Source organism: Cnephaeus nilssonii, assembly GCF_951640355.1.
Source record: "Cnephaeus nilssonii genome assembly, chromosome: 7".
Lineage (NCBI taxonomy): Eukaryota > Metazoa > Chordata > Mammalia > Chiroptera > Vespertilionidae > Cnephaeus > Cnephaeus nilssonii.
In genome coordinates this window covers 2,576,818-2,604,204 of record NC_137078.1, presented here as the reverse complement: position 1 = coordinate 2,604,204, position 27,387 = coordinate 2,576,818, and the positions used below count along the sequence as shown (strand labels likewise).

Here is a 27,387-nt window from a genome sequence, read left to right as displayed (position 1 = left end):
CATCTTCCGGACAGTTACAGGGCGACCAGGCCAGCAGGGGGGCAGTGAAGGGGCGATCAGGCAGGCAGGCAGGCAGGCAGGTGAGCAGTTAGGAGTCAGTGGTCCCGGATTGCGAGAGGGATGTCTGACTACCAGCAGTTGGACATCCCCTGAGGGGTCCCTGATTGGAGAGGGTGCTGACTAGGCTGAGGGACCCCACCTGGGCACAAATTTCGTGCACTGGGCCTCTAGTTTAGTAGTTATAAGAAATCTAATTTTTTCAAACTCTGTATTGGAATATAGAGTTCCCGTTGCAGGAAGATTCCTGCAATAGGGCTTCCTGCTGCGCTCTCCCCCGGCCCCGCCTGCTTTCCTCCCTTCTCCCCTGGCCCCGCCTGCTTTCCGTCCCTTCTCCCCCGGCCCCGCCTGCTTTCAGTCCCTTCTCCCCAGGCCCTGCCTGCTTTCAGTCCCTTCTCCCCCGGCCCCGCCTGCTTTCAGTCCCTTCTCCCCCGGCCCCGCCTGCTTTCAGTCCCTTCTCCCCAGGCCCCGCCTGCTTTAAGTCCCTTCTCCCCCGGCCCCGCCTGCTTTCCTCCCTTCTTCCCCGCCTGGCTTGCTTGCTTCTCCGCAGCTTCGCTCCCTTCTGCAGGCTTGGCTTCTTTCTACACTGTCTTGATATGCAAATTAACCGCCATCTTGGTTGGGTTAATTTGCATACTTGCCCTGATTGGCTGGTGGGCGTGGCTTGGGTGTAGCGAAGGTGCAGTCAATTTGCATATTACTCTTTTACTAGGTAGGATACTGAACATATGCACATCATCAGGCCACATACTGACTTTTTTAGATTAAAATTTGTTATACTTTGATTATAAAATGTATACATACTTCGTATCAAACAGCAGAGACTACATAAAATAAAACATAAACTTCAGTTCCCCTCTGCAATCTAATTTGGCAGAATTAACCAGTAACTTTACTATGTTGATCCACATATTTTTGTTGTATATATACCGTATTTTCCGGCGTATAAGACGACTGGGCATATAAGATTTTCCTGGATTAAAAAGTCATCTTATATGCCGGAAAATACAGTAGTCCAATATATCTAATCCATTATATCTAATCCCATCAATATAGTCCAATATACCATATTTCCCGGCGTATAAAACGACTTTTTAACCCAGGAAAATCTTATACGCCCAGTCATCTTATACGCCGGAAAGTACGGTACACATACTTTGCACATTTATATTTATGTATAAATACGTGTATTTATGTATGTAGTTATGTTTAGATGATATGTGTTGAGAGAGACAAGTGATCTATTTTTATCTACTTTTTAAAGATGAAGACCTCGAGGCTGAGAGAGGTAGTGAAGTGCTCCAGCCACCCAACTATTAAGATTTCAGGTATTTCTAGTTCCAAATCCTGAACTCTAGCTGTTCAACCTACTATCCAACGACTCTCAGGTTATACTTAAGCACCCTCTTGCCACATAACTTATGAATTTGACAGGAAATTTGGCTGCAAAATTCAGTCATATACCACAAAGCCACCAATTGCAATAAGAAGCTGGCTATTAGGTATTTCGTTTTAAGACCGCTTACCTGATTATTTGACATTTTTTGTGACCAACTCTCAGTTTTCGGGCTCCTACATTCTTCTTTAACTAGAGACAAGAAAATAGAAATTTTGATAAATTAAAAAACTCACTGCACACCAATTACATTTACCAAATATTTACTACTTCAAGGTACCATGATAAAAATTCACATAATTCTAAAAAGATGAAAATCCTGATCTTGAAGACCTATAATCTAGACTAGAGGAGAAGAGATACTCACAGGTAACAACAGCAAGAAAAAGAAAAGAGGGCATCTAACTGAGCCTTGAAGGATAATAGGTTTCCAATGGGCAGAATAAGAGGCTATGTACCAGGTGTATCGGTTAATAATGCAGGTTCTGTAATCAAAGAAAACACGGTAATTTCAAGAGAAACATCAAAAGTGCTTTACTCAAAGTAATGTCCATCGCTAGCTATACATTTCCCCCATCTTTCAGGTAATTTGTGGATACCGTCCCAATAGAACTTTTCTTGTTTTGAGGCAAACCATTCAGAGACGCAATTTTCCACTGCTTCGTACGTTTTGAAGTGCTGCTCAGAAAGTGCATGTGCCATTGATCGGAACAAGTGGTAATCTGAAGGAGCAAGGTCTCGTGAATACAGCAGGTGGGTTAATACTTCCCAGGCAAGATCTTTTCACGTGTCTTTAACTGGTTTTGAAGTGTGTAATCCTGTGTTATCATGAAGCAAAATTACTTTGCCGTGTCTTCTGGAACATTCTGGTCATTTCATAATCAAATTGATTATTTGTTGTTAGTAGCGATTAGTATTAACGGTTTCACCTGATTTTAGAAGCTCAGAATACACCACACCTTCCTGATCCCACCAAACGCAGAGCATTGTCTTCTTCCCAAAGCGATTTGGCCTTGCAGTCGATGTTGATGGTTGACCTGGATCAACCCATGATTTTGTGCATTTGGGATTCAAAATACATCCACTTTTCATTGCCAGCCACAATTCGATGCAAAAAAGACTTTCTTTTGTGCCCTTGATTCAATATTTTACTGATAACTTTTCGGTTTTCCATTTGTCTTTCATTCAGTTGATGTGGCACCCATTTTCCTTCCTTTAAAATCTTTCCCATTGCTTGTAAACAATCGGAAATTGTTTGCTGAGCAATGTGTAATCTTTCTGCAAGTTGTTTTTGAGTTTGATACACATCTTCATCCAATAGTGCATGTAATCGTTGGTCTTCAAACTTTTCTGGTTGACCTGGACGTTCTTTGTCTTTCACATCAAAATAATCACTTTTAAAGCATTTAAACCAGCGTTCACAAGTATCGTGAAATGGAGTATGTTCACCATAAGCTTCCCGAAGTATATGATAACTTTCAGCAGCAGTTTTCTTCACAATAAAGTAATGAATTAAAACTTCCTGCAAATGCTCTATTTTTGGCATGAAATTTGACATTTTTAAGTGTAAAAATATCTATGATGTTAACACCTTCACAAAATTTGACACATGAAGTTTTGAAGCTTGCTGTCAATACAACAAAATAGCATACATATCAAATCACATATATATCAACATATGTGTGACTCCATCTATTGAAAAAAATCTGCATTATTAACTGGTACACCTGGTATTCCAGGCAAAGGAAATAATAGGAGAAATGACATGGATTCAGAGAATAAGGAATGTGTCTATTCTCTCAATGGATCAGTTCTGCTAGAAGTGAAGGAGTATAATGGAGCTTAATTGAACTCTAGAAGCAGGTTGGTGCCATAATCTGAGCAGTACTGAAGACTATGGAGAGAGAAAACAAAGATGGCGGCATAGGTAAATACCTAATCTGCAGCCTCGCACAACAATTTCAAAAACACAACTAAAAGTCAAAACGGACATCATCCAGAACCACAGGAAAGCTGGCTGACTGAAACGCCCACAACTAGAAGGAAAGAGAAAACCACGAGGAAAATCAGAGGAGCCGTAATAACCTGAGGTACAGAGACAAGGGCGGAGACACGGGCGCGCACGTGTGCGGGGAGGACGGAGCCGGAGAGGAAGGGGCAGCTGACCGCCTGGCCGGCGTTCTCTAGCGGGAAGGAGATAAAAGCTCCAGATTGCGCTGAACCCCAGCTCCGACTGCACTGAACCCCAGTTCCGGGCGAGACCCTGTGGACCCAGACTCATACTGGGGGAATCTGGGCTGTAAGGCAGAAACTCAGGGGAGCGGCGAAAGGCAGAGCTCCGGAGGTGCGCACGTGAATGCGCGCAGAGGACGGACTGTTGACTGTGCCGCTGAATTGCCCTAGAGGGAAGGAGACAAAAGCTCCGGACTGCGCTGAGACTCAGTTCCGACTGCACTGAAACCCAGTTCCGGGCGAGAATCTGGGAATCCAGATTCATTGGGGGAAGAGACTAGACTAGCAGCGGGTGAAACTCCAGGGCGCCTTTCTCTCAGAGGTGCTTGCAGGGAGTACAGAGGGACACTGAGGGACACGGAGACCCAGGAACCTCATAGGGCGGGGCTGACGGGAAGCCAAGGCTGTAGGCTCCACCCTGAAACTCTGCCCCATCCAAGCTGAGCACAGAGGCTTTTACAATTTTGCAAGTCTAGTTGAATAAGGCTGTCTCCCGGCATAGACACAGCTGATTCTCACAGCCAATTGGACTGGAGGTCAAATCCTCCCAGTGTACCAACAGCAATCAAGGCTTAACAACACCAAGACTTTGCACTCAGCCCACAAAGGGGGGTACCAAGAGCGACCACCTAGGGATATTGGGGAAGCTGAGCTACTGGCCCCTATAGGTCACTGACCACACAAAGCCACTCCATCAACACAGGGAGGCAGCCAAAATGCGGAGACACCGAAGTAGGTCACAAATAGAAGAGATGGAGGAAAGTAAACTAATGGATGACACAGTGTTCAGAACCACATTTATAAGGTTACTCAAGAATCTTCTAAAAACCACTGATAAACTTGAAGAGACCTTCAAGGACCTTAATGAGAATACCAAAAAAAATGGAAAAGGACCAGTCAGAAATTATGCATACACTGTCTGAAATAAAGAATATACAGAAACTCAACTGTAGATCACCGTACCCCAAGAGTCAAACTAAAGATCTGGAACATGAGGAAGCAAAAAACACCCAACCAGAGGCGGAAAGTAAGAAGAATCCAAAAGTGTGAGGATAGCGTAAGGAGCCTCTGTGACGGCTTTAAGCGTACCAACATCCAAATTTTTGGGGTGCCAGAAGAAGAGAGAGAGCAAGATATTGAAAACCTATTTGAAGAAATAATGACAGAAAACTTCCCCCACCTGGTGAAAGAAATAGACTTACAAGCCCAGGAAGCGCACAGAACCCCAAACAAGAGGAATCCAAAGAGGACCACACCAAGACACATCATAATTAAAATGCCAAGGGCAAAAGACAAAGAGAGAATCTTGAAAGCAGCAAGAGAAAAACAGTTAGTTACGTACAAGGGAGTACCCATACGACTGTCAGCTGATTTCTCAACAGAAACTATGCAGGCCAGATGGGAGTGGCAAGAAATATTCAAAGTGATGAACAGCAAGAACCTACAACCAAGATTACTCTACCCAGCAAAGCTATCATTCAGAATTGAAGGTCAGACGAAGAGCTTCACAGACAAGAAAAAGCTAAAGGAGTTCATCACCACCAAACCAGGATTACATGAAATGCTGAAGGGTATTCTTTAAGAAGAGGAAGAAGAAAAAAAAGGTAAAAGTAAAAATTATGAACAACAAAAAGACATCAAATACATACCTACCAACAAGTGAATCTAAAAATCAAGTGAATAAAAAAAATCTGAAGAACAGAATGGACTGGTGAATATAATAGAATCAGGGACATAGAAAGGGAGGCGACAGACAATTCTCAGGGGAAAGGGGGTCTGAGGGGTGCAGGAAGAGACTGGACAAAAATCTTACACCTATGGATGAAGACAGAGGCGGGGAGGGGGGTAAGGGTATGGGCGGGGGGGAATCAGGTGGGGGGGAGCTATAGGGGAGGGGGGAAGAGGAACACCTGTAATAATCATCTGAACAATAAAGATTTATAAAAAAAAAGATAAATCCTCATTTTAAAAAGAAAAAGTTCTAGTGAGGCATCAGTTATACTCAATAAAACAGTTTCAAAAAGAAAAAAAAAAGACTATGGAATTAAACTGGTAGACAAAGGGCAACCAATTACAGAAAGGTTTTGAGCAGATAGTAGTGATCTAGTAAGAACTCTGCATTAGGAAGATTCAAATGTCAGTGGCTTATTAAGAGACAAATTAGGATGCTATTTTAGTATTCATGTTAAGGATAAATAGGGGAAATGAAAAGGATGAATAAGAAAGTAAAAAAGGAAAGAAGAAAGAAGGAAAGAGGGAAGGAGGGAGAAAGGACAAAAAATAAGAAATGTTGAGGAAAGAAGTACGGGAAGGCAATCAGAGGCAGGAAAAGGGATAGAATGAGAGCAAAGGAGGAAGGGACAAAGCTAGAATAGGAAGGGAAGAGCAGGAACAGAGAGAGGAAAAGAAAGGGGGAGGGAAAAGGAAAGGTAAGGGAGGGAAGGAAGAGAGGAAAGAAAATAATTTTGCAAAAAGGAGGACAAGTGAGTAGAAAGGTATCAACATTAAACCTTTATTGAGACACACTCACAAGAAAAGTAATTAGAATTCCACATAATGCAAATAGTTTACATACATTTATGTAAACAATATAAATAATCACAATGTATTTCAATTAAATCCTCAAGTTATATTTATTATATTTATCATATTTATGGGGACATTAATTTGTACAGTGGGACCTCGGTTCTTGAACTTAGTTCCAGAAGGCTGTTAGAGACGTGATTTGTTCGAAAAGCGCATCATTTTTTCCCTTAGAAAGAATGTAAATTGAATGAATCCATTCCATACCTACATGATTCCACTTTAACCTTTCTTATATATAGTACATGTCTAATGTACTGTTTTATAAATAAACACTTTTTTTTCTTAAATTTATCGTACCATCCCCGACCAGCCTTAAAGGAATCACTTTCAGCACTGGGTCCCGGGATGTCTTTCAGGTCACTATGCAGTGTCTTTGCTGGTTCATATCACTGCCTCCAAAATGCTGTCACGTGGCAGTTTTTCCTTTATCCAAACCAACAACAGTTTTCCTACCTGTGTATAATTGCCTGTGATCATTGTTTTTTCAAACTCTTGATGGCCTCTTTATGTTTTAAAATTATGCTAATTGTTGACTTCCCCAGCAACAAAGGCATTCCCTCCTTTGTGGCCTGAGATGCTTTCTGTCATGCTGAGGTATCAACAAGAAAGGATTGTCAGTTCCAAACACAGGAGTTTGGTTTAACTACCAAGACATTTTTTCTGTTGAGGTTTGACTGTATTTAACTTAAAATATAAAAGGAAAAATAATATAAAGATATTAGAACAAAAATATAGCAGTTATCGAACTGAACCAAAGTTATAAAACCACAAAAAAAAATTTAAATTACTTTTGAAATAGGAATTTTTAGGGGTAAAATAGGCAGGTTTAGGGAATTTTTAAAATTAAGGGGGTCCATGGAAAAAGCACAGGCTTTGGAGCTGCAAAAAGTTACATTTCCATAAGATAAGGGGGTTTGGGGAGGCAAAAAGTTACATTTCCATAAGACAAGGGAGAGGCAGCAGTTACGTTTCCATAAGATAAGGAAGTTGGGAGAGGCAGCAGTTACGTTTCCAAAAGATAAGGGAGCTATAATAGCAAAAGGTCTATATTTACAAAATAAAGGAAGGCCTCACACGTCCCATGTAAGGTTTGACTTTTGAGCTTAGGAGTAGCTATAGTGACGAAATCAAAGGGGAATAGTAGCCAATCAGAGGGGATATCGAGGCACAAAGACTGCAGCCTTTATAAACCGGGAAAAAAGGAACTCAGTGCGACTCTGTCCCCCTACCCACATGGGAATCTGTGCTGTGATATTCTTTCCCCTTCCCCACGTGGGAGTCTGTACTTGTTCTTCAATAAATTTCCACCTTTACTATACCATATTCCATCTGTGGTTTCATTCTTCGATGCACAAAGAGCCTGGGACACGCCATCCTGCCCAGGGGAACACTGCATGTTCCAGTCCAAAATTTCCGTATCACTTTTTAGAAAAATATTTTAAAGCACTATTTTAATGCTACATGTATTATATAAATATATAAAATACCATGCATATATAATATATAATCTACATATATAAAAGGCTAATATGCTAAGTATCCATCCCGGTAATGACGTCATGTAGCAACACCCGGCTTCCTCTCCCTAGCAACTAGCCTCCTTGCAGTTTCTTCAGCCCAGGAACATGACTTGCTTTATAGCCAGATGGGAACACTTTACACTGTAACCAAATGTCTGTGAAGTGTTTTCCCGTGCCTCATCTCATTTGATCCTCATCGAAGTCCTGCAGTAGGTAGATAGGAGACTAGTGGAATCCTATTTTCTTTTCATTAGCCAGAAAATGGAGATTTAGAAAGCTTAGAAACTTTACCCAACTGAAAAGAAGTAAGAAATGGTGGCCCTTGAAAATGACTTCAGGTTTTCTCACTGCGCAGAATATAGTCAAACACTGCTGCAGTTAAATATTTTACCCTTTGTTCTCCCTGTGTGATTTACAATAATAATTTGCTTCGTGTTGATTTTTACTGCTGTGTTGCTGACAATTACCTGAAAAAGAAGTTGGGATGCTTCACTGGGTTGGAAAAAGTTTAGCTAAATAAGAAAGCAGGTCTAATTAAGCAAGTTTATTCTATATATGTAAAAGGCTGAGTTGACTTGTGCGTGCATGATACATATAAAGCTCTCGCTGGCGCCAATTGTACACATGTGCTTTGATTTGTCATTGTTGATCATGAATTTGGTTGATACTTCTATTATAGAGAAAGGGCAAATAGCGATACTGAAATATTTCTTCTAATTAATTTCCTTTCAATGTGCACAAATCTGTGCATCGGGCCACTAGTATAAAATAAATTAGAATCTGGACTATGTATTTGAAGCTTCTTCTGCTGGAGAGCTCTTCAGCAAACTTTCTGCATGGCTTACTCCATTCCACTCATTTTATTTGGGTCTCTGTTCAAATGCTATGTCCTCAAAGAGTCATTCCTTGACCACCTATTTAAAATAGGACGACACCTTTATCACTCTACCCTCATAAACGGCCTTATTTTTCATTGCAGCATTTATCATTACTACAGATTACGGAATTTATTGTTTGTCTATGATCAGGTTCCACTTTAGAATGTAAAAACTTGTCTGCTTTATTCATTCATGCCCAGCATCTTGCACATAATAGTTCAAGAAGTAGCAGTTTAATAGATAAATGAATGAATAATAAATGAGTCAATTTGGGAATACTTTGATGAAGAGAAGAGAAAAAGTGTAAATGAAGATTCTCATCTCTGCATCTCCTACTGTGATTAACATACACTAGACACAACTGCAAAAAGGAAGAGTAAAAATATAAAAACTAGGTAAGAGAATATTAATAACAAAATATTTGTACAGATTTTTAGCAAAAATCTGTAATATAGTTCGGAGTAACTTAATTAGCACTAAGTCTTTAACACACACACAAAAAATAACTGGATTACTTTAAATGAAATTTATCTCAAAAAGTAATTAGAGCCCGGCTGATGTGGCTCAGTGGCTGAGCATTGACCTATGAAGTAGGAGGTCACAGTTTGATTCCCAATCAGGGCACATGCCTGGGTTGCGGGCTTGATACCCAGTTGTAGAAGGTAGCCAACCAATGATTCTCTCTCATTATTGATTTTTCTATCTCTCTATTCCTCTCCATTCCTCTCTGAGATCAATAAAAATCTCTATATATAAAACCCTAAGCAACTGAACGACCGAATGACCAATTGACTGGTTGCTATAACGTTCACTGACCACCAGGGGCAGACGCTCAATGCAGGAGCTGCCCCCTGGTGGTCAGTGCACTCCTCTTACAGCCAACCTCCCGTGGCTAGCCAACCTCCCGCAGTCCCTCCCCCCCACCGGCCATGGTTGGCCCCAATCGCAAGCCAGGCTGAGGGACCCCACCTGTGCACGAATTCGTGCACCGGGCCTCTAGTATATTATAAAAGTAAAGTAGAGCAGAGGCATCAGTAAAAATGTCAGAGTAAGGGTCTCTAAAAATTCTCTCCTACACAAAAGTAATGAGAAAATGGACATAATAACCAGAATCCAAATTTTCAGAATTATGGAAGTTAATCAAAGTCTGGCAGCAATCAGGGGAATGCTTATTCAAGAAAAAAGACAAATTTGCCCTGGCTGGTGTGGCTCAGTTGGTTTGGCATTGTCTTGTGCACCAAAGGGTGGTGGGTTCAATTCCCAGTCAGGGCACATACTCAAATTTTGGGTTTGATCCCTGGTCAGGGTGGGTGTAATTGAACCATCTCTCTCTCCCTCTCTCTCCCTCTCTCTCCCTCTCACTCTAAAATCAATAAAAAAATTTTTCTCAGGTGAGGATTAAAAAAAAAAATCTCCGTAAGGATAGTGAGCTTTGTGGTATTTTAAATTGCTCTAATCCAGTGATGGCGAACCTATGACGCGTGTCAGCACTGACATGTGTAGCCATTTCTGATGACACCAGCGGCCGCATGCCGAGGATGAAACATTTGCTACTCCTGAGGATGAAACATTTGCGAAATAATGTTTTTTCCTCAAAGTGACACACTACCCAAGTTATGCTCAGTTTTTTTGCGAAGTCTGACACACCAAGCTCAAAAGGTTGCCCATCACTGCTCGAATCCCATTTCACAGTCTCCAGCTCCACACAGCCTTCAGAAATAATAGCTAGCATTTTTGGTGAAAACCCATAAGCCTGGCTGCCACCAGAGAGATCAGAATAAGCTTGGTCTTTCAGAGTGTTATTCCTAAGTCTATGATGTCAGTATTACCATGATATCAAAATCAAAGACATCACATGAACAGAAAATAAAAAATATCCCTTATGAATACAGATGCAAAAATCCTCAAAAAATACTAGCAAACCAAATCTTGTAGCTTACAAAAATGATTATATACCATGATCTAGTGAGATTTATCCCAGGTATGCAAGGCTGTTTCAACATATGAAAAACAATCAATGAGATATACCATATTAATGAATAAAGGGTTGGAAACCATGTAATCATCTTAATAGATACAGAAATAGCATTTGACAAAATCTAACACCCTTCCAAGAAAAACTAAAAACACCATAGGAATAGAAGGGAATTTCCTCACTTAACAAAAGGGCATCTACCAAAACCCCACAACTAATATTACACTTAATGCTGAAAAATTGAAAGCTATCCCAAAGATCAAGACAAGATAAGAATGTTCACTCTCACCACTTCTATTCAACATCGTACTGGTAGTTCTAGCCACAACAATTAGGCAAGAAAAATAAAAGGCATCCAGATTGTACAGGAAAAACATAAAACTATATATGCAAAGGCCACAAAAAATTAGGGATTATAAACAAGTTCCAAAAGATGGAAGGATACAAGATCAGTACACAAAAGTCAGTTTTATTTCTATATATAGCAATGAACAATAAAAATTTTTTTTAAAGAAAACAGTCTGGCTCAGTGGATAGAGCGTCGGCCTGAAGACCAAAGGGTCCTGGGTTTGATTACGGTCAAGAGCACGTACCTTGGTTGCAGGCTCCTCCCCGGCCAGGACCCTGGTCAGGGCTTGTGCAGGAGGCAACCAATGGATGTGTTTCTTTCACATTGATGTTTCCGTCTTTCCCTCTCTCTTCCACTCTCCCTAAAAATCAATGGGAAAATATCCTCGGGTGAGGATTAACAAAAACAACAAAATAATGATAATAAAAAGAAAATAGTTCCCCTGACAATAGCAATAAAAAAAAAATACTTAGAACTAAATTTAACCAAAAAAATGCACGACTTGCCCAGCAGTATGGCTCAGTGGTTGAGTATCAACCTATGAATCATGTCGTGTAGTTCAATTCCCAGGTCAGGTCAGGGCACATGCAGGGGTTGCAACCTCAATCCCCAGTAGGGGGCATGCAGGAGGCAGCTGATCAATGATTCTCTGTCATCATTGATGTTTCTCTCTCTCTCTACCTCTCCCTAAAAAAAAAGTGCAAGACTTGTACACTGAAAATTACAAGACCATCACTGAAATAAATTAAAGACCTAAATAAATGGAAAGACATTTTGCATTCATGGATAGGAAGACTAAATAAATATTGCTAAAAAGACAATACCACTAGCAGACAGCAGCTGTGCGTCGCTGAAGGATGCCCAGGACCAAACCAGAGACGGTCGGACCTGCATCACCACCATTTGTCCACCATCCAGAATTGAAATATCATTGCTGACATCTACACATAAGGAACTGTTTGACATTGAAATAAGGACTCAAAAGAACTGTTGGCCCAGAAAGAAACTCACTACAGACTGATTCATTTGCCTCTCAGCATAACCATTATGGTTGGTCTCATTTTCGGTTCTTACAAGTGTATTTTTGTATCACATGATCTCACGCATCTAGGGGAAATAATGAGCAACATAAACTGATGAACAAAAACAGACCTGGAGACAGGGAAGCATTGATCAGACTCTTAAACCTCAGAGGGAAGGTAGGAGAGGGTGGGGAAAAGGGGGAGAGATCAACCAAAGGACTTGTATGCATGCATATAAGCCTAACCAGTGGTCATGGACAACAGGGGGGTGGGGGCATACGTGGGGAGGGGTTTGGGCTGGAAATGGGGGGATGAGGACAATTATATGATACCATAATCAATAAAAATAAAAAATAATAAAAAAAGACAATACCACCTAAAGTGATCTACAGATTCAATGTAATCTCTATAAAAATTCCAATTGCCATTTTTGCAGAATTAAATAAGCTGATCTTAAAATTCATATGAAAATACAATGGATCAGTTCAGACAAAATAATCTGGGTGGAAAATAGTTGGAGTCAAACACCACAATTTCAAAACTAAAACAAAGGTACAGTAACTAGGATGGTGTGTTCCGATAAAGATGGTATATAGAACAATGCAATGGAATTAAGAGGCCAGAAATAAACCTATACATCTATGGTAATCTGATTGACAAGGGTGCCAAGACAATTCAATAGGGAAAGAACAGTATTTAAGCAAATGGTGCTGGGACAACTAGATATCTATATGCAAAAGAATGAATAGAGATCCCCCTACCTCATACCATATTCAAACACAAAAATGGAAAAAAAGAACTAAATGTAAGAGCTAAAACTATAAAACTCTTAGGGGGAAAAAAGGTCTAAATCTTTGTGATCTTGGATTAGGCAATGCTTTTTTGGTTATGACAACTAAAGCACAAGCAACAACAACAAAAAGTAGAAAAAATATTGGATAAGCCTGAGGTATACAGAATACATAAAGAATTCTTATGAATCAAGAATAAAAAGACAAATAACCCAATTTTAAAATGAGCAAGTAATTTGAATAGACATTTCACCAAAGAAGATATATAAACAGCCAATAGGCACATGAAAAGATGCTCAACATTACTTGTCATTAATGAATGGAAAGTGAAAAGCACAAAGAAAATTCACCCACTAGGATGGCTATAATAAAAAAGATGGGCAATAACAAGTGCTATAGAGGATGTGGAAAAGTTAGGCTCTTATACATTGCTGATAGAAATGTAAAATGGTATAACTAGTTTGGAGAAAAGTTTGATAGTTCCACAAAGTGGTAAACAGATATAACATGACTCAGTAATTCCACTCATTCATATATACCCAAGAGAAATGCAAACATATGTTCACACAAAAATTTGTACACAGGTATTCACAGCAGCATTATTCATTATAACCCCAAAGTGGAAACTTTCCCAAATGTCATCAATAGATGTATGGTAAACAAAATGTAGTATTTGTACAATGCAATTTGTTTTAGCCAAAAAAAAAAAAAAAAAAAAAGAATGAAGTATTGGTACATGTCTCAACAAACAACATTTAAGACCCTTGAAAACATTGTGCCAACAGAAGGAAGGCAGCCATAGCCCTCGTTGGGTAGCTTATTTGAGTGGAGCACTGTCCCATTTGCAGGTTTGATTTCCAATCAGGGCACATATCTAGATTGCCAGTTCGATCCCTGGGGTGTGTACAGGAGGCAACAGATTGATGTCTCTCTCTCTCTCTCTCTCTGTCTCTCTCTCAAATCAATAAAAACATGTCCTCAAATGAAGATTAAAGAAAAAAAAGAAGCCAGCCATAAAAGGTCACACATATTTTATGATTCCATTTATATGAAATGTCTAGAATCTAGAATGCGTAAAGGCAGTAAGTCAGTCAGTAGTTGGCAGGGGCTACAGGAATGACCGCTAATAGGTGTGATATTTCTTTTTGGGGGAGATGAAAATATTTCAATATAGATAGTGGCACTGATGGCATAACTTTGTGAAAATATCAAAAAACCACTGATTGCACTGTAAAATGATCAATTTTGTTATGTGAATTAAAACTTAGTAAAGTTGTTAATTAATAAAAATAAAAGCAGCACCTTAAGTATACTTTTCTAACTTAAAACTTACATTTTCTGTGAGGCTCACGTTTTCTTTGCTGACATTTAACACTGTTGTCATTTAAGCCAGATTTATGATGTTGAGTTACTTGACTTGATTCTTGAGGTAGAACTGCACCCTGAAAGTTAAAATTCTTATAAATGATTTAAAGAAACTTTTATTATTATAACTACTTCTTTTCTTCAATGTTTAATAAATAATTATTTTTTAATTAAAATTATATATCTCTAGAAAACAAATTAAGGAATTCAGAAAAGTATAGAGAATTTTAAAAACCACCCAAACCTACCACCTAGAAATAACCATTATTAACATAATGATCATCATTCCTTATGTTTCTCTATGTATTACTTAGCAAGATACATAGAAAACTATCATTTACAATAATGCTGTTTTCAACAGAAAAAAATTAAATATAGTTTTGCTTGATCAAGTTAACACAGAAACTAAAGAAATAAACTTTAGGTAAGTGTTTCTTCCAAGCAGAAATAGCACCCTCTAAAGACCTTCTAGATTTGCTTCAGAATCCTCCTCTCTCTGGGCTGGGCGGGGGTGGGGGGGGGAATAAGTAGGTGCTATAAAACATGTGCAAAGGTAAGGATGGGTATCTGTGGTTGTTCATTATACTATACTCTTGTCTTCATTATGTTAAAAATGTCCATTAAAAACTTTTGGAAAATTCATCATTTCTACCTCTGATGTGAAAGTTGAGAATATTAGTCCTTCATCCCTTTCCCTAAGACCTGATTTTTATTAACTAATATTTATATTGTCAAGGTTTTCAAATGATGGAAGACTATGACCAGATAGCAAGACTGACTATAAAGCTACAATAATTAGGCAGTACAGGAATGGACAGAATTAGCAAAATGGCCTGAATTTTGTCTAATGATCAGATTAGATCACTTTGTTTTCTGATAGGGAAGGAACGCCTGAAGGCAAAAAAGACATAATTGTCACAGTTGAAGAGGAAAAGGAAGCAAAAGCAGATGTTCAATATAAATTTATCATTTTACATTAAAAAAAAATCCTCACCTGAAGATATACGTATTGATTTTAGAGAGAGGAAGAGAGGGAGAGCAGAGAGAAGAAGGGGAGAGAGAGAGAGAGAGAGAGACAGAAAGAAGAAAGAGGGAAGGGAAGGGAAGGGAAGGGGAGGGGAGGGGAGGGGAGGGGAGGGGAGGGGAAGGGGAGGGGAGGGGAGGGGAGGGGAGAAAAGGAAGGGAAGGGAAGGGAATGTAACCTTAGGTATGTAACCTTTCAGTGTATGGGACAACACTCCAACCAACTGAGCCACACCAGCCAGGGCTATCAATTCACAATTTTGCTTTTGGTGGGCCCTATTTATTTTTTCTGAGCATAGACAAATAATGAACACTGGGTACAAAGGCATATCATATCCTACTTGGCAGTAGGCTCAAAAATAGTTGTGATATGCACCATAGTGTGTAGGAAGATCCAATGAGGTCATATGCATATAACACCCAGGGCACTTTAGTCTTTAAGAATCAAAAGGGCCAAGAGATTTCTATTTGCACAGCACAGTGGTTGGTGGGGTACATTATGGGAGATTTTGACTCTAAGAACATCAGGATCAATAAACTGGTATGAACAAATATTGTGTTAGTGTCTATTATGCTCCAGGAATGGTAGGATGTACTTTGCATACATTACCTTAATTTCATTACAACAATACTATGATTATAAACATGCTTTGGCTTATTTTGATTCCATTGTATAGATGACTAAACTGAGGCTCAAAGTGATAAAGTAATTTAGTTACAGTACTAAATAATAGGAGAACTGAAATTTGATTTCTAACTCTAAAACTCAAGTTCACAGTACCATTTCAGAGAAAAAGTGTGTCATAAGTTTAATTAGGAAGATTGTCAACATTGGTGAAATAAACTCGTAATTCTAGTTTTTAGAGAGAGGGGAAGAGGGAGAGTAGAGAGGGAGGGAAGTGGGGGGAAGGAGAGAGAGAGAGAGAGAGAGTTTTTTGAGTTGTTCTATTTACATAAAGCTATTTGTTTGTCATATTTTCATATTTTGCCAATAAAGGCTTGGATTTTTTTTAAGACTTTTTTTTTTTTTTAAAGAGCAGTTTTAGATTCACAACAAAATTGCCCCCTGCCATCACACATGCATAGCCTCATCATTATCAAGATACCCCATGAGAGGGGTATACTAGTGTTTGTCACAACTGATGAATCTACATTGACACATCACCCAACGTCCATAGTTTACACTGGGTTCACTCTTGGTTTTGTACATTCTATGGTTAGGACAAATGTATAATGACAAGTATTCACTATTAAGGTATGGATGAAAAAGGTTCTGTAATAAATCTAACCAAAAGTAATCTCACAGGGTGATCTGATCATAAATTTCTAACTGGGAAGGTCATGGTGGGTAAGTCAAGCCTCAGGCCTATAACTTCCCTAATAAAAGGTTATCTTTGCCTTACGCAAGCTCCGTCCATTGTTTCTGTGCATCTAGATTGATACAGCTTTAAAATGTCTTTTTCAGGTTCCTCAGAAGGTAACCATCCTCAAGACCACACATAGCCTTGTTATCCTGTAACTAATCATTGCTGTTTCTCTTCCTTGCTTTCTTCTAGATCCATTTATCTTCCATATGTTCCCTTCCTAATTCCAAATGAGAAAACACACTGCAAACTCTCATTCTGGGGAGCATCTGAGATCTTGCTTCCTGGAAGATTGTCAACACTGGTGAAATAAACTCGTAAAAATTCTTTACAGGTTTGGATGTGTCTCTTATGTCATCAATGACAACAGTATCACACCGAGCATTTTTCAGTGCCCTAAAAATCTTCAGTGCACTTATTCCTCCCTCTCTCCCTAACCTTGGAAATCACTGACCTGCTTTATTTTTCTTTTATATTTTTATTTATTTCAGAGAGAGAGATAGAAACATCAATGATGAGAGCGAATCATTGATTCACTGCTTCCTGCATGCCCCTTATTGGGGATCGAGCCCACAACCCGGCATGTGCCCTGAGAATTGAACCGTGACCTCCTGGTTCATAGATCAACCATGAGCCATGCCAGCTGGGAAGCCACTGATCTTTTTAATGTCTCTATAGTTTTGCCTTTTCCAGAAGCTTAACTTCTTTTTTATTGGGTTGAGTTTTCAGAATTTGCTCATTGGATGAATATCAGGCTGCTTTTTAATGCCTCATGGATATATGTGTTGTATGTGATTGCTCAGAATTCTTAGAACACAGAGCAGGTCAAACACTGGTGTATTAAACTGATATCTATGTAATAAAGAGGTAATATGCAAATTGGTCCTAACATAAGGTGACCAGACGTCCCGCTTTTGGCAGGACAGTCCCGATTTTTAACAATTTGTCCCGCGTCCCGCGGCGTTTTAAAAAAGTCCCGATTTTTGGAAAGAATGCACGACAAGCTAGGGAACGGCGGGAGAACGGGAAGGGAATATACGGTTTTCGGCGGCCATGTGGCTATTTAGCCAGGATATGAGTTTTATATTATTTTTGTTAATTTTATAATGTTAAACTTTAATAATAACAAATAATTGTTGAGAACTGATTATCGAGAACTGCTTATCAAAGTTCGCATTGTTGATCACTTGTTAGAATCCGACCACCATTGTTTGGACTTAATGAACAATGGCATTTTTTGGGATTGGCAACGACGAAAACATTTGTAACTGTCTCTCAGACGACACACATCGTACTGCGTGCTAGTAAGCTAGTTAAACAAGTGATGTCATTACAAATCAGCTATTCAGATAATTAGGTAAGTAATTTATTTATTTATTTCATAAATACATAAATTTTCTTGAATTTAGCAGACAGTACTCGTATTATTTATATTTTATAGTGGCGGCAAAAAGTCTAGCGCCGGCCTTGAAAGTGACACTTACGGCAAATTCATGACCTTTTAAACAACGACAGCAATCTACTAAAAAAAATTCACTCAAATGAGAAATATGCCAAAGAATAAAATAATACTATACATAATTTTTTATTTATTATATTTGTAAATTGTACTTATGTTGAAATTTAAAAAAATATATTACAATACTATTTTTGCATTCTATGAAATTTTTGTTGCTCCATATAGACCAAAATTTTTAATCAAGAACAGCCCCCCCCCCCCCCCCCCCCGTCAATGGTGTCCCGCTTTACCAATGTTAAAATCTGGTCACCTTATCCTAACAGCAACACTGTAACGACCAATTTGCATATTAATAGGCCAGCAGGAGGCTGCACGCGCAGCAGGGGGACTTTCTGTGGCTGGAGTCAGGCCTGGGTTCCAGGCGCCCACAGGGGCAGGAGTCAGGCCTGGGTCCATAACTGGTTAGAAGGCATCACAGGGTGAGGACCATCACCTCAGCCAGAACTCAAGGTGGTCACTGGCCTGGCCTGGCCCCTCCTCAGAGGCAGCCCTTTCCTCCATGTGCACAGCAGAGGACAGACCGGGATGCCTAGGAGGCTGAGGCCATGGTGCCCCATCCCTCCCTACTCCCCTGGTCTCCTTCACCTGTGGCCCCCACAGAAGGGTGTGTATGAGAGCCCTTCCCCGGCTACCTCTCACCTCTGTCTCCGCCAGCCCTCAGCACACAGGCATATCGGCTTTCAAACCTGCCCTACTCACTTCCTCTCACCCCGTTCCAGGGCCTCTGCTCTGGATGGGGCCTTTGGAATCCAGGGCTCTGGGGTTTTACAACGGAGCTGGGGTGGGGAAGGGTAAACAGCACCAAAGATGGCTGATACGGCCACCCGCCTCTGCCTCAGCTGGACCAATGAGTTCAGCCTCAGAATGTGGCACTCAGAGGGGATCCCTCCTTCCCCAGCAACGGCTCTAGGGCCTCGGCCCCAGTGCCAACCTCCTCTCCCCCTTGGCCTTCCCCACAGCTGGTGCTTGCTGCAGCTCTGTGACTTACTGAACCACCCCTTCCTTCCCTGTTCCTACAAAGGAGGCTGCATCTTTGCATGTTATATTCATATAAACTTTGTAACGTTTTGAGAGAAAAAAAAATGATGACCAAGAGAATGCCGCAATCAACGTCCTGAGCCCGGCACAGGAGAACGGAGAGAAGCGAGAATTCCATAGTTGGCCGATGCCAAGATGTTTCTGAGTGACTGCCTGGCGTGTGACCGCAGAGGAAGGAGTCAGAGTTTCTCCACAGAACACCAAGGACTTCTTCCGTGTTCTGAACCTTTGCTTTGGTTTTCAGAATTCCCTGCTCCCCATCTGTTGGCTCCCTCCCTCTGAGGGGCGCTGTCGTCATCACATGGGTGCAACTGGAATATTGTATCTCGAGAGGATTGCCCCAATGTACGTATTCTTTTAACAAATGATGAAAAAATCCCAAAGAATAAGAATGGAGACAGACTACTGTCCTTTTGGCTTAAAAAAACCCCGAAGTGTCCTGTGAAGAGCTGAGACTTGGTTCTGTCCTTGCGACTCAGGGAGATTGGATGAGGAAATGGCCCAGTTTGGCCCTGACTTTACCCACTTATGTCACTCTTGAAGGTGTCTTTGCCACAATGTGAATACACTGCCACCTTTTGGAATAGGGGCTCATACGAAAGTCTGCATTCCCAACTTTTCTTGAAACAGATCTATGTTCTGCAGCTGTGGCCACTGTCCTGAGATCAGGTCCTGCCCCTGGGAATCAGGGGGCACTGGAGTGGACCTCCCCCCCCCCCCCCACACACCCCATCCCCTTTTACATTCAGGGTTTGAGCTGAACTCACTTTGGGGGAGGCCTGGCCAGGGTGACAGGTGTCACAGATGGAAGGATGGAGAATGGGGAGGCAGATACCCTGCTCGGTCCCTCCCTGGGTGGGGTCAGGCAGATGAAGGCCAGCCAGCCTGCCCACAATTGGGTGAGATAACATCCTCTGTGTCCATCTCTCACCCCGTGGGCCCGGCCACTCCCCTAAGCTCCGGGCAGCCCTCTGCGTTCCACGACAGCACGCTCTGCCCTCACGTGCTGCTCGCCCTAAGTGAGAAGGAAGAGAGCAGTTGGCCCACAGACAACTACACAGAAAGATGGGGCTCACTGCTGGTGAGCACAGTGGTGGTGGCGGGAGCCTCTCCGGCCTCCATGGCAGCGCTAAGGAGCAGCGAGCCGAGTTGGTGGGCGGTAAGAAGTGAGGGGTCCAACTACTGGCTTAGGCCCATTCCCCATGGAGGGGTCCCGGACTGCGAGAGGGTGCAGGCTGGGCTGAGGGACAAACCCCTCCACCCCCCCCACCCCAGTGCATGAATTTCGGGCACTGGGCCTCTAGTAAATAATGAAATAGCAACCAATCACAGGAAATGTATATAGAACATTCTGAGAAAATATATCAAGTGTTGGTATATTTACATGCCTAGTAAGTACACCCTGAGACTTAGGGGAATTTTGGAAGTGAGGGAGGAATAGCATCCTAATTGGAAGGAACAAGAAGTACAGATAACCTGAAATGGGAATTATCTGTTTGTAGGAAAGGGAAGGTAAAGAGACCAATTTGACTGGAACAGACCATTTTACCAAGTACTTGGATATGCTTTATGTAAGAATCAGGTAGGGTTAGATTATAGAAGAACTAAATATTAGTTTGAGTACAGGTTGAATTCTAGCAACTAAACAGGGAGCCCTATACATTCTAAGTATTTAAATTATACTATCTTAGGGCTGGAAAAGACCTCCAAGGTGATCTAAGTCCACCAACTTAATTTTATACCAGGTATACCGGTTAATAATGCGGATTTTTTTCAATAGATGGAGTTACACATATGTTGATATATATGCAATTTGATATGTATGCTATTTTGTTATATTGACAGCAAGCTTCAAAACTTCATGTGTCAAATTTTGTGAAGGTGTTAACATCATAGATATTTTTACACTTAAAAATGTCAAATTTAGTGCCAAAAATAGAGCATTTGCAGGAAGTTTTAATTCATTACTTTATTTTGAAAAAAAGTAATGCTGAAAGTTATCGTATACTTTGGGAAGCTTATGGTGAACATGCTCCATCACAAGATACTTGTGAACGCTGATTTAAATGCTTTAAAAGTGATTATTTTGATGTGAAAGACAAAGAATGTCCAGGTCAACCAGAAAAGTTTGAAGACCAACAATTACATGCACTATTGGATGAAGATGCTTGTCAAACTGAAAAACAACTTGCAGAAAGATTACATGTTGCTCAGCAAACAATTTCCGATTGTTTACAAGCAATGGAAAAGATTTTAAAGGAAGGAAAATGGGTGCCACCTCAACTGAACGAAAGACAAATGGAAAACCGAAAAGTCATCAGTAAAATGTTGCTTTAAAGGCACAAAAGAGTCTTTTTTGCATCAAATTGTGACTGGTGATGAAAGTGGATTTATTTTCAGAATCCCAAATGCACAAAATCATGGGTTGATCCAGGTCAACCATCAACATCGACTGCAAGGCCAAATCGCTTTGGGAAGAAGACAATGCTCTGCGTTTGGTGGGATCAGGAAGGTGTGGTGTATTCTGAGCTTCTAAAATCAGGTGAAACGGTTAATACTAATCGCTACTGACAACAAATCATCAATTTGAACCACACTTTGATTGTGAAACGACCAAAATGTGCCAGAAGACACAGCAAAGTAATTTTGCTTCATGATGACGCACCATCACACACTTCAAAACCAGTTAAAGACACCTTAAAAGATCTTGCCTGGGAAGTTTTAACCCACCCGCCGTAATCACGAGACCTTGCTCCTTCAGATTACCACTTGTTCTGATCAATGGCACACGCACTTTCTGAGCAGCACTTCAAAACGTACAAAGAAGTGGAAAATTGGGTCTCTGAATGGTTTTCCTCAAAACAAGAAAAGTTCTATTGGGACGGTATCCACAAATTACCTGAAAGACGGGGGAAATGTGTAGCTAGCGATGGACATTACTTTGAATAAAGCACTTTTGATGTTTCCACTGAAATTACCGTGCTTTCTTTGATTACAAAATCCGCATTATTAACCGGTACACGTGGTAACTGAGGCCCAAAGAAGCTCAGTGAAATAAGATTTGTTCAATTTGAGTCACAAAACCTGATTTCCTGATTCTGTGTTCACTACCAGATTTATGACACCACAATATGTAAGGGCATAAGTTGAGTTCAAACCCAGGAGCTATTATTAATGAGAAACTTTGCCCAATTATGCCATAGGGCCAAGACCAGTGAAGGGATATTTCGGAAAGATAGATCGAGCAGTACTATGTAAAAACTGGAAAAGAAAGAGGTCAGAAATAAGAAATGCAGATAGGAGATTAATCTAGGCCTAGGATGATGACGTAAGGTCCAGTTATGGAAACTGAGAAAGAGTAAACAGTTTGCATTCTCACTGCAAAAAAATATTAGGAAAGAGTAATAATTTTTAATTCCATACTTTCCAATTATATGCTTGATGAAAATGGTAGTGTTAGAAACAAGGGTAAGAGAACAGGCCATAGCTCAGGTCAATTCTGAGACATCTTGAGATTGAGGGGGACAGTGGGCATCCATCTATATCTATCTTCCAGATAATTGGAGATATTGGGCTAGATCTTGATTGAGAGGTTGGAATCAGACATAGATTATTTTGAGTGATAATTACAAGAGAGGAAAAAGCTAAAGTCACAAGTCAAGCAATAGGGCAAAGGGAAAAGAAAACTGTTCTTGAGTTTGGGTGAACAGTCCCAGTGAAAGTCTGGAAGAACAGAGGTTAATAGGAAAGGTGAGGGAAAACTTAGGGCAATGTTTTCTTTACAGAAACACTCACTGAAAGAACTATCTACATTTACTGCCTCCAATTTCTTTCCTCCCCTTCTCTCTTAAACCCCCTCTAATCAATATTTCACTCTTATCACTCTACTAAAATTGTTTAAGGTTCCCAGTGACCTTCATCTGCTAACCTCTATGGTTAATTCTCAGTTTTTACCTTAACTGATCCAAGAGCAACATTCAACACAGTTGATCACCTGGTCCTGTAAGACATCCATTCTTCACTTGCCATCTAGACACCACCCTTTCCTAGTTTTCTTTCTGTTTCATTGGCTGTTCCTTCTCAGCCTTCTTTGTTAGTTTCATCTAATTTCTCAAATTCTTTAAAGATGGAATTCTCTAAGGCTAAATTACTGGACCTCTTCTCTAGCTACACCTACTTCCTTGATATAGATAAATATAGTTATACAGATATTCACACACACATGCATTTTAGATGGCAACTCTTGAATTCTCTCTCCAGTTTGGATACCCTTCATGAGCTTCAGTCTCAATGGCCAACTCTACACCTGCACTTAAATGTTTAATATACATCTCAAACTCACCATGTCCAAAATTGAACTCTTAATTTCCCCACATATCTACTGACCCACAATTCTCCCCATCTCAGTTAATCGCTACTCTATCCTTTTAGTTACTCAGACCTTAAGAGTCACATCCTTTAACCCATTCTTTCTCTTTTAATTCCAAATGTAATTAATCATCTGGCAATCCCTTTATGATGTCTACGATTTACTACAGAATTATATATCTGAAACTTGTATAATTTTATTATCCAATGTCACTCCAATAAATTCAATCTAAAAAATGTCTACAATATGACCACTTCTCACAGGCTCCTACTACCGGGTCTAAGTCCATATGGTAGGCACTCAATAAATATGTTTTGAATGAATGAATGACAGCAAAGCACTGAAGAATGAGTGGTTAGCAGTATCAAATAAATTGAGGAAACAAGGGTTTGAAAATCTGGATATGGGTTATATTCAGTTAGGCGTCAATCAGGTCGGCCGGGGAGCGGTTAGGGGCGATCAGGCTGGCAGGCAGAAGCGGTTAGGAGCCAGTGGTTCCGGATTGTGAGAGGGATTGTCTGACTGCAGTTGGACATCCCCCAAGGGGTCCCAGATTAGAGAGGGTGCAGTGCACTGGACCACTAGTTTAAAATAAAAATTGTCTATATTCTAAGTCACTGATCAAAAAAATTTTATATACAACTGAACAGAAGTATGCAAATTCATGATCAAACCTGTGATTTCTATTTTATGATGTTTCAGAAGAAAATGAATCGTTGCATGCCCGAGAAGGAAATATAAAAGTTTCGGAGGTAGATGTTTACCAGTGAAGGCATACTAACCTTCTCTTGTAGAGGTGGCGGAAAGTGCTGAGCCTTTCTGGATCCCTGTAAGGACTGCCAAATGTTGCAAAATTCGTCATCATCCTTAGCAGGTCCCTGGCAAAGCACAACGAATTTCTTAAGCAACTGGCACATGAAGAAATAGAGATTCATATTGAAAATCAAATAATTTATTAATTAAAGTTACTTATCATGAGCGGATATTTAATTTTCATTATCTGAAATCTCAATTCTCTTTTTCTAGAGCTCAGTATAATCATAATGGTATTCTATTAGAGTGAAAATGGCTTTCTTCATATGTAATTGTTTTGGTTTCATTGAAAGCATTTAAAGCATAATAAATGCTATAAAAATTATACTAAATCAATATAACCTCACCAACAGATTCTTTTTGTCTTCCAATGCACTGATATATTATCTCACTTAAGCTAATATCTAATGATTTAATTAAAAAATTTTCATCTTACTCAAAAGTAATCTAATAGATTAAAAATTCGTTATTACTCATGGAGAACTGATTTCATACAGGTTAAAACTCTCTGGGTTGCTGGCTCAATCCCCAGTGGGGGTGGGGGAGTACAGGAGGCAGCCAATCAATGATTCTCTCTCATCATTGATGTTTCTCTCTCTCTCCCTCTCCCTTCCTCTTTGAAATCAATAAAAATATATTTTAAAAAAACTCTGCAAAAATATGTACCAAAAATTTAACAGCAGTTACCTATGAGCTTTGAGAGGATTTTTGCTTTTGTTTCCTTTGTTATTATCTACTTATCTGTGCTTTCTAATTAGTCTATATAATAAACATGTATTATTTGGATTAAAAAGTGTGCTAAGATTTGTGGTCATGGAATTAAATAAAGGTAAGTATCTCACACAAAACAATTCAATTTTTGCCCCCAGCAAGATGAAATAAAGGAAATTACCATGAGTTACATGGTGGGAACTTGAAAATTGCTTTTCAGAAAGAAGATATAGTCCTCTTTCTTCTACCTTTCAAATTAAGTCATTTTATAGCAGATATCATAGAAAATTTGTATATAATAAAAAAATTTAAATGTTAGTTTGAAAGCAAATATATAGAGAAAAGGGACATTTTCAAGATAATTTAAAAAATAAATGTCTTTCTTCTTTAATGTAACTATAATTTTAGAACAGGCAGAATGCTATCAATATCATTCTCTACTAGCCTACGAGTTTAAAACAAAACCAGAAATGAGTTAAACAAAAACTTTTTAAAAAACCTCAGTCAATTTAGGTCTCTATTTATAATGTGCTTGTAATTTGTAAAGGGGGTAGAGAAAAATTACAGAAAGTCTTTACTTGTGTAGAAACAAAAAGAGATTGAGGGGAATGGTTCAGGCCTGCCAAATGGCCAGATGAAACTGATGAATTCAAGCTATAGTGATTCACTGCGGGCTGTGGTTTCACAATGGCTGTCAACTTCTGATTTCCAGTTTCAGAGCGACTCCCATGAGAAAGGTTCACCAAGGCACTTGTTGGCAGTCGATATCCCCTACCAGGTGAGCACCTAAAAGTAAAAAGTTACTTTAGAACCAGGGTAAAATAATACTGAATGTGCTAGGAAGAAGCACATAATATTTGGATGGACCGTCCATAATTTCAATCAATAAATATTACTTTTAAACTCAGTAGAGAAAGTTGAAATCATAGAAAAATCTCAGTTTATAAGATGATGCATTTCTAAAGATTTTCCAAATAGACAATTCAGTGCTAGTAAAGGGAGGGGGGGAAACTGTTCTAGAGGTGTAGTTGTATGTGCAGAGGTGTGTGTACATTAGTGTGCACTCAGAGCCTACAACATGATAGCTGAGAATGACTACAAGTTTATGAGTTAAATGTCAAACTTCTTAAAAAGACTGTGGTTTGTACAGTGTGGGTCAGGAAATCCAGGAGCTATGCAAGTACAAAGCCATTTTTGGTATGGCTCTATCTATGCAACAGGGTAAATGTTAGCTTTTATCACATTTGCCTTCTGATCAATTGTTAAGTCCAGCCTCCTTTTATCCTCATCTTTCCATCTTAAAATTCTGGACCTGGAAAGGTTTAAGATTAAATATTGATAATTTCCTTCCTTCCTGACCTTAATAAAAGTGTTAAGATATTAAAATAAGCCTTTTCTTATCAAAAGTTTTCAACCCTATCACCTACTTTTTTCTAATACAATTTTCTTTCAATACAAGATCATGAAGAAGTAGATTTATTTTTGAGAACTCTTTGAAAAAATCTGTAGAAAATGTTTTTGTGAGAACTATCCTTAAAGAGTCTGCACTACAGAAATGAATATACTGCAGGCAGGTAATCTTTTACACAGTTCTCTATCAGTCAAAAAATCTACTGCCTCTACCTAGGAGAAAAAAAAAAGATGGAGAGAAAAGTTAATTATCATAAAAATAAATTTTCAAAGTTATTGGGCTGAGGTTATTGGTAACCAAACATTTTTATGAGAGATAAAATCAGATATGAATGCAGCCTCTATGGCTGCATATGAAGAGTGCAAACAGTAAAGTTTTTGGGTAGCAGGCACATTCAAATTGATAAACAACAACAGCAGCATTCCAGAGGAAATCCTTTGGTATAAGAACAGAAGACTGTGATTTTATGCAAAAGGCTATCAAGGGTAATCAATTTTTTTAAATTACTCACTAATCAAAATAGAGGAGAAAAAGAAAAACTGAACAAAATTAAGTTCAGTTTTTCAGTCAGTTTTTAGAAGGGAGAAAGGAAAACTGGAAAAGATTTCATTTAATCATCACAATAACCTAGTGAAGTATATCTTCCTTATACATGAGGAAATTGAGGGTCAGAATGCTTTTAACAAATCTACTCAAGGTGACTGAAAGGTAAGTGAGAGATCCTACACTTTCTAATATTCCATGGTGCCTCTCATTCTGTCATAATCTTTTTCCAGGAATTTTAAACTTTCTTTCTATTAATGCTTCCCCAAACAGACTTGAATAAGTCTCACCCACGTTAAATTAAAACAATCCAATTACCAGAAGAAAGCTGGAAAAACCACAAATATGTGGAAATTAAGCAACATGCTATTGAACAACCATTAGATAAAATAAGAAATAAAAGGAGAGATAAATGAAAATGATAT

The 27,387-nt window shown here is 39.5% G+C and overlaps 1 protein-coding gene across 3 annotated transcripts in view; it reads right to left on the bottom strand.

Moving 5' to 3' along the window:
- Window positions 1-27,387, bottom strand: part of XRN1 (5'-3' exoribonuclease 1) — a 231,974-nt gene that overhangs the window by 18,938 nt on the left and 185,649 nt on the right. For all 3 annotated transcript variants that reach the window (XM_079777345.1, XM_079777346.1, XM_079777347.1), the window contains exons 31-34: window positions 25,587-25,794; window positions 24,267-24,362; window positions 14,140-14,248; window positions 1,584-1,645 (exon numbers count right to left, since the gene is read on the bottom strand). In XM_079777345.1, coding sequence (XP_079633471.1) covers window positions 1,584-1,645; window positions 14,140-14,248; window positions 24,267-24,362; window positions 25,587-25,794 — 475 coding nt within the window. The remainder of the gene's footprint in view (window positions 1-1,583; window positions 1,646-14,139; window positions 14,249-24,266; window positions 24,363-25,586; window positions 25,795-27,387) is intronic.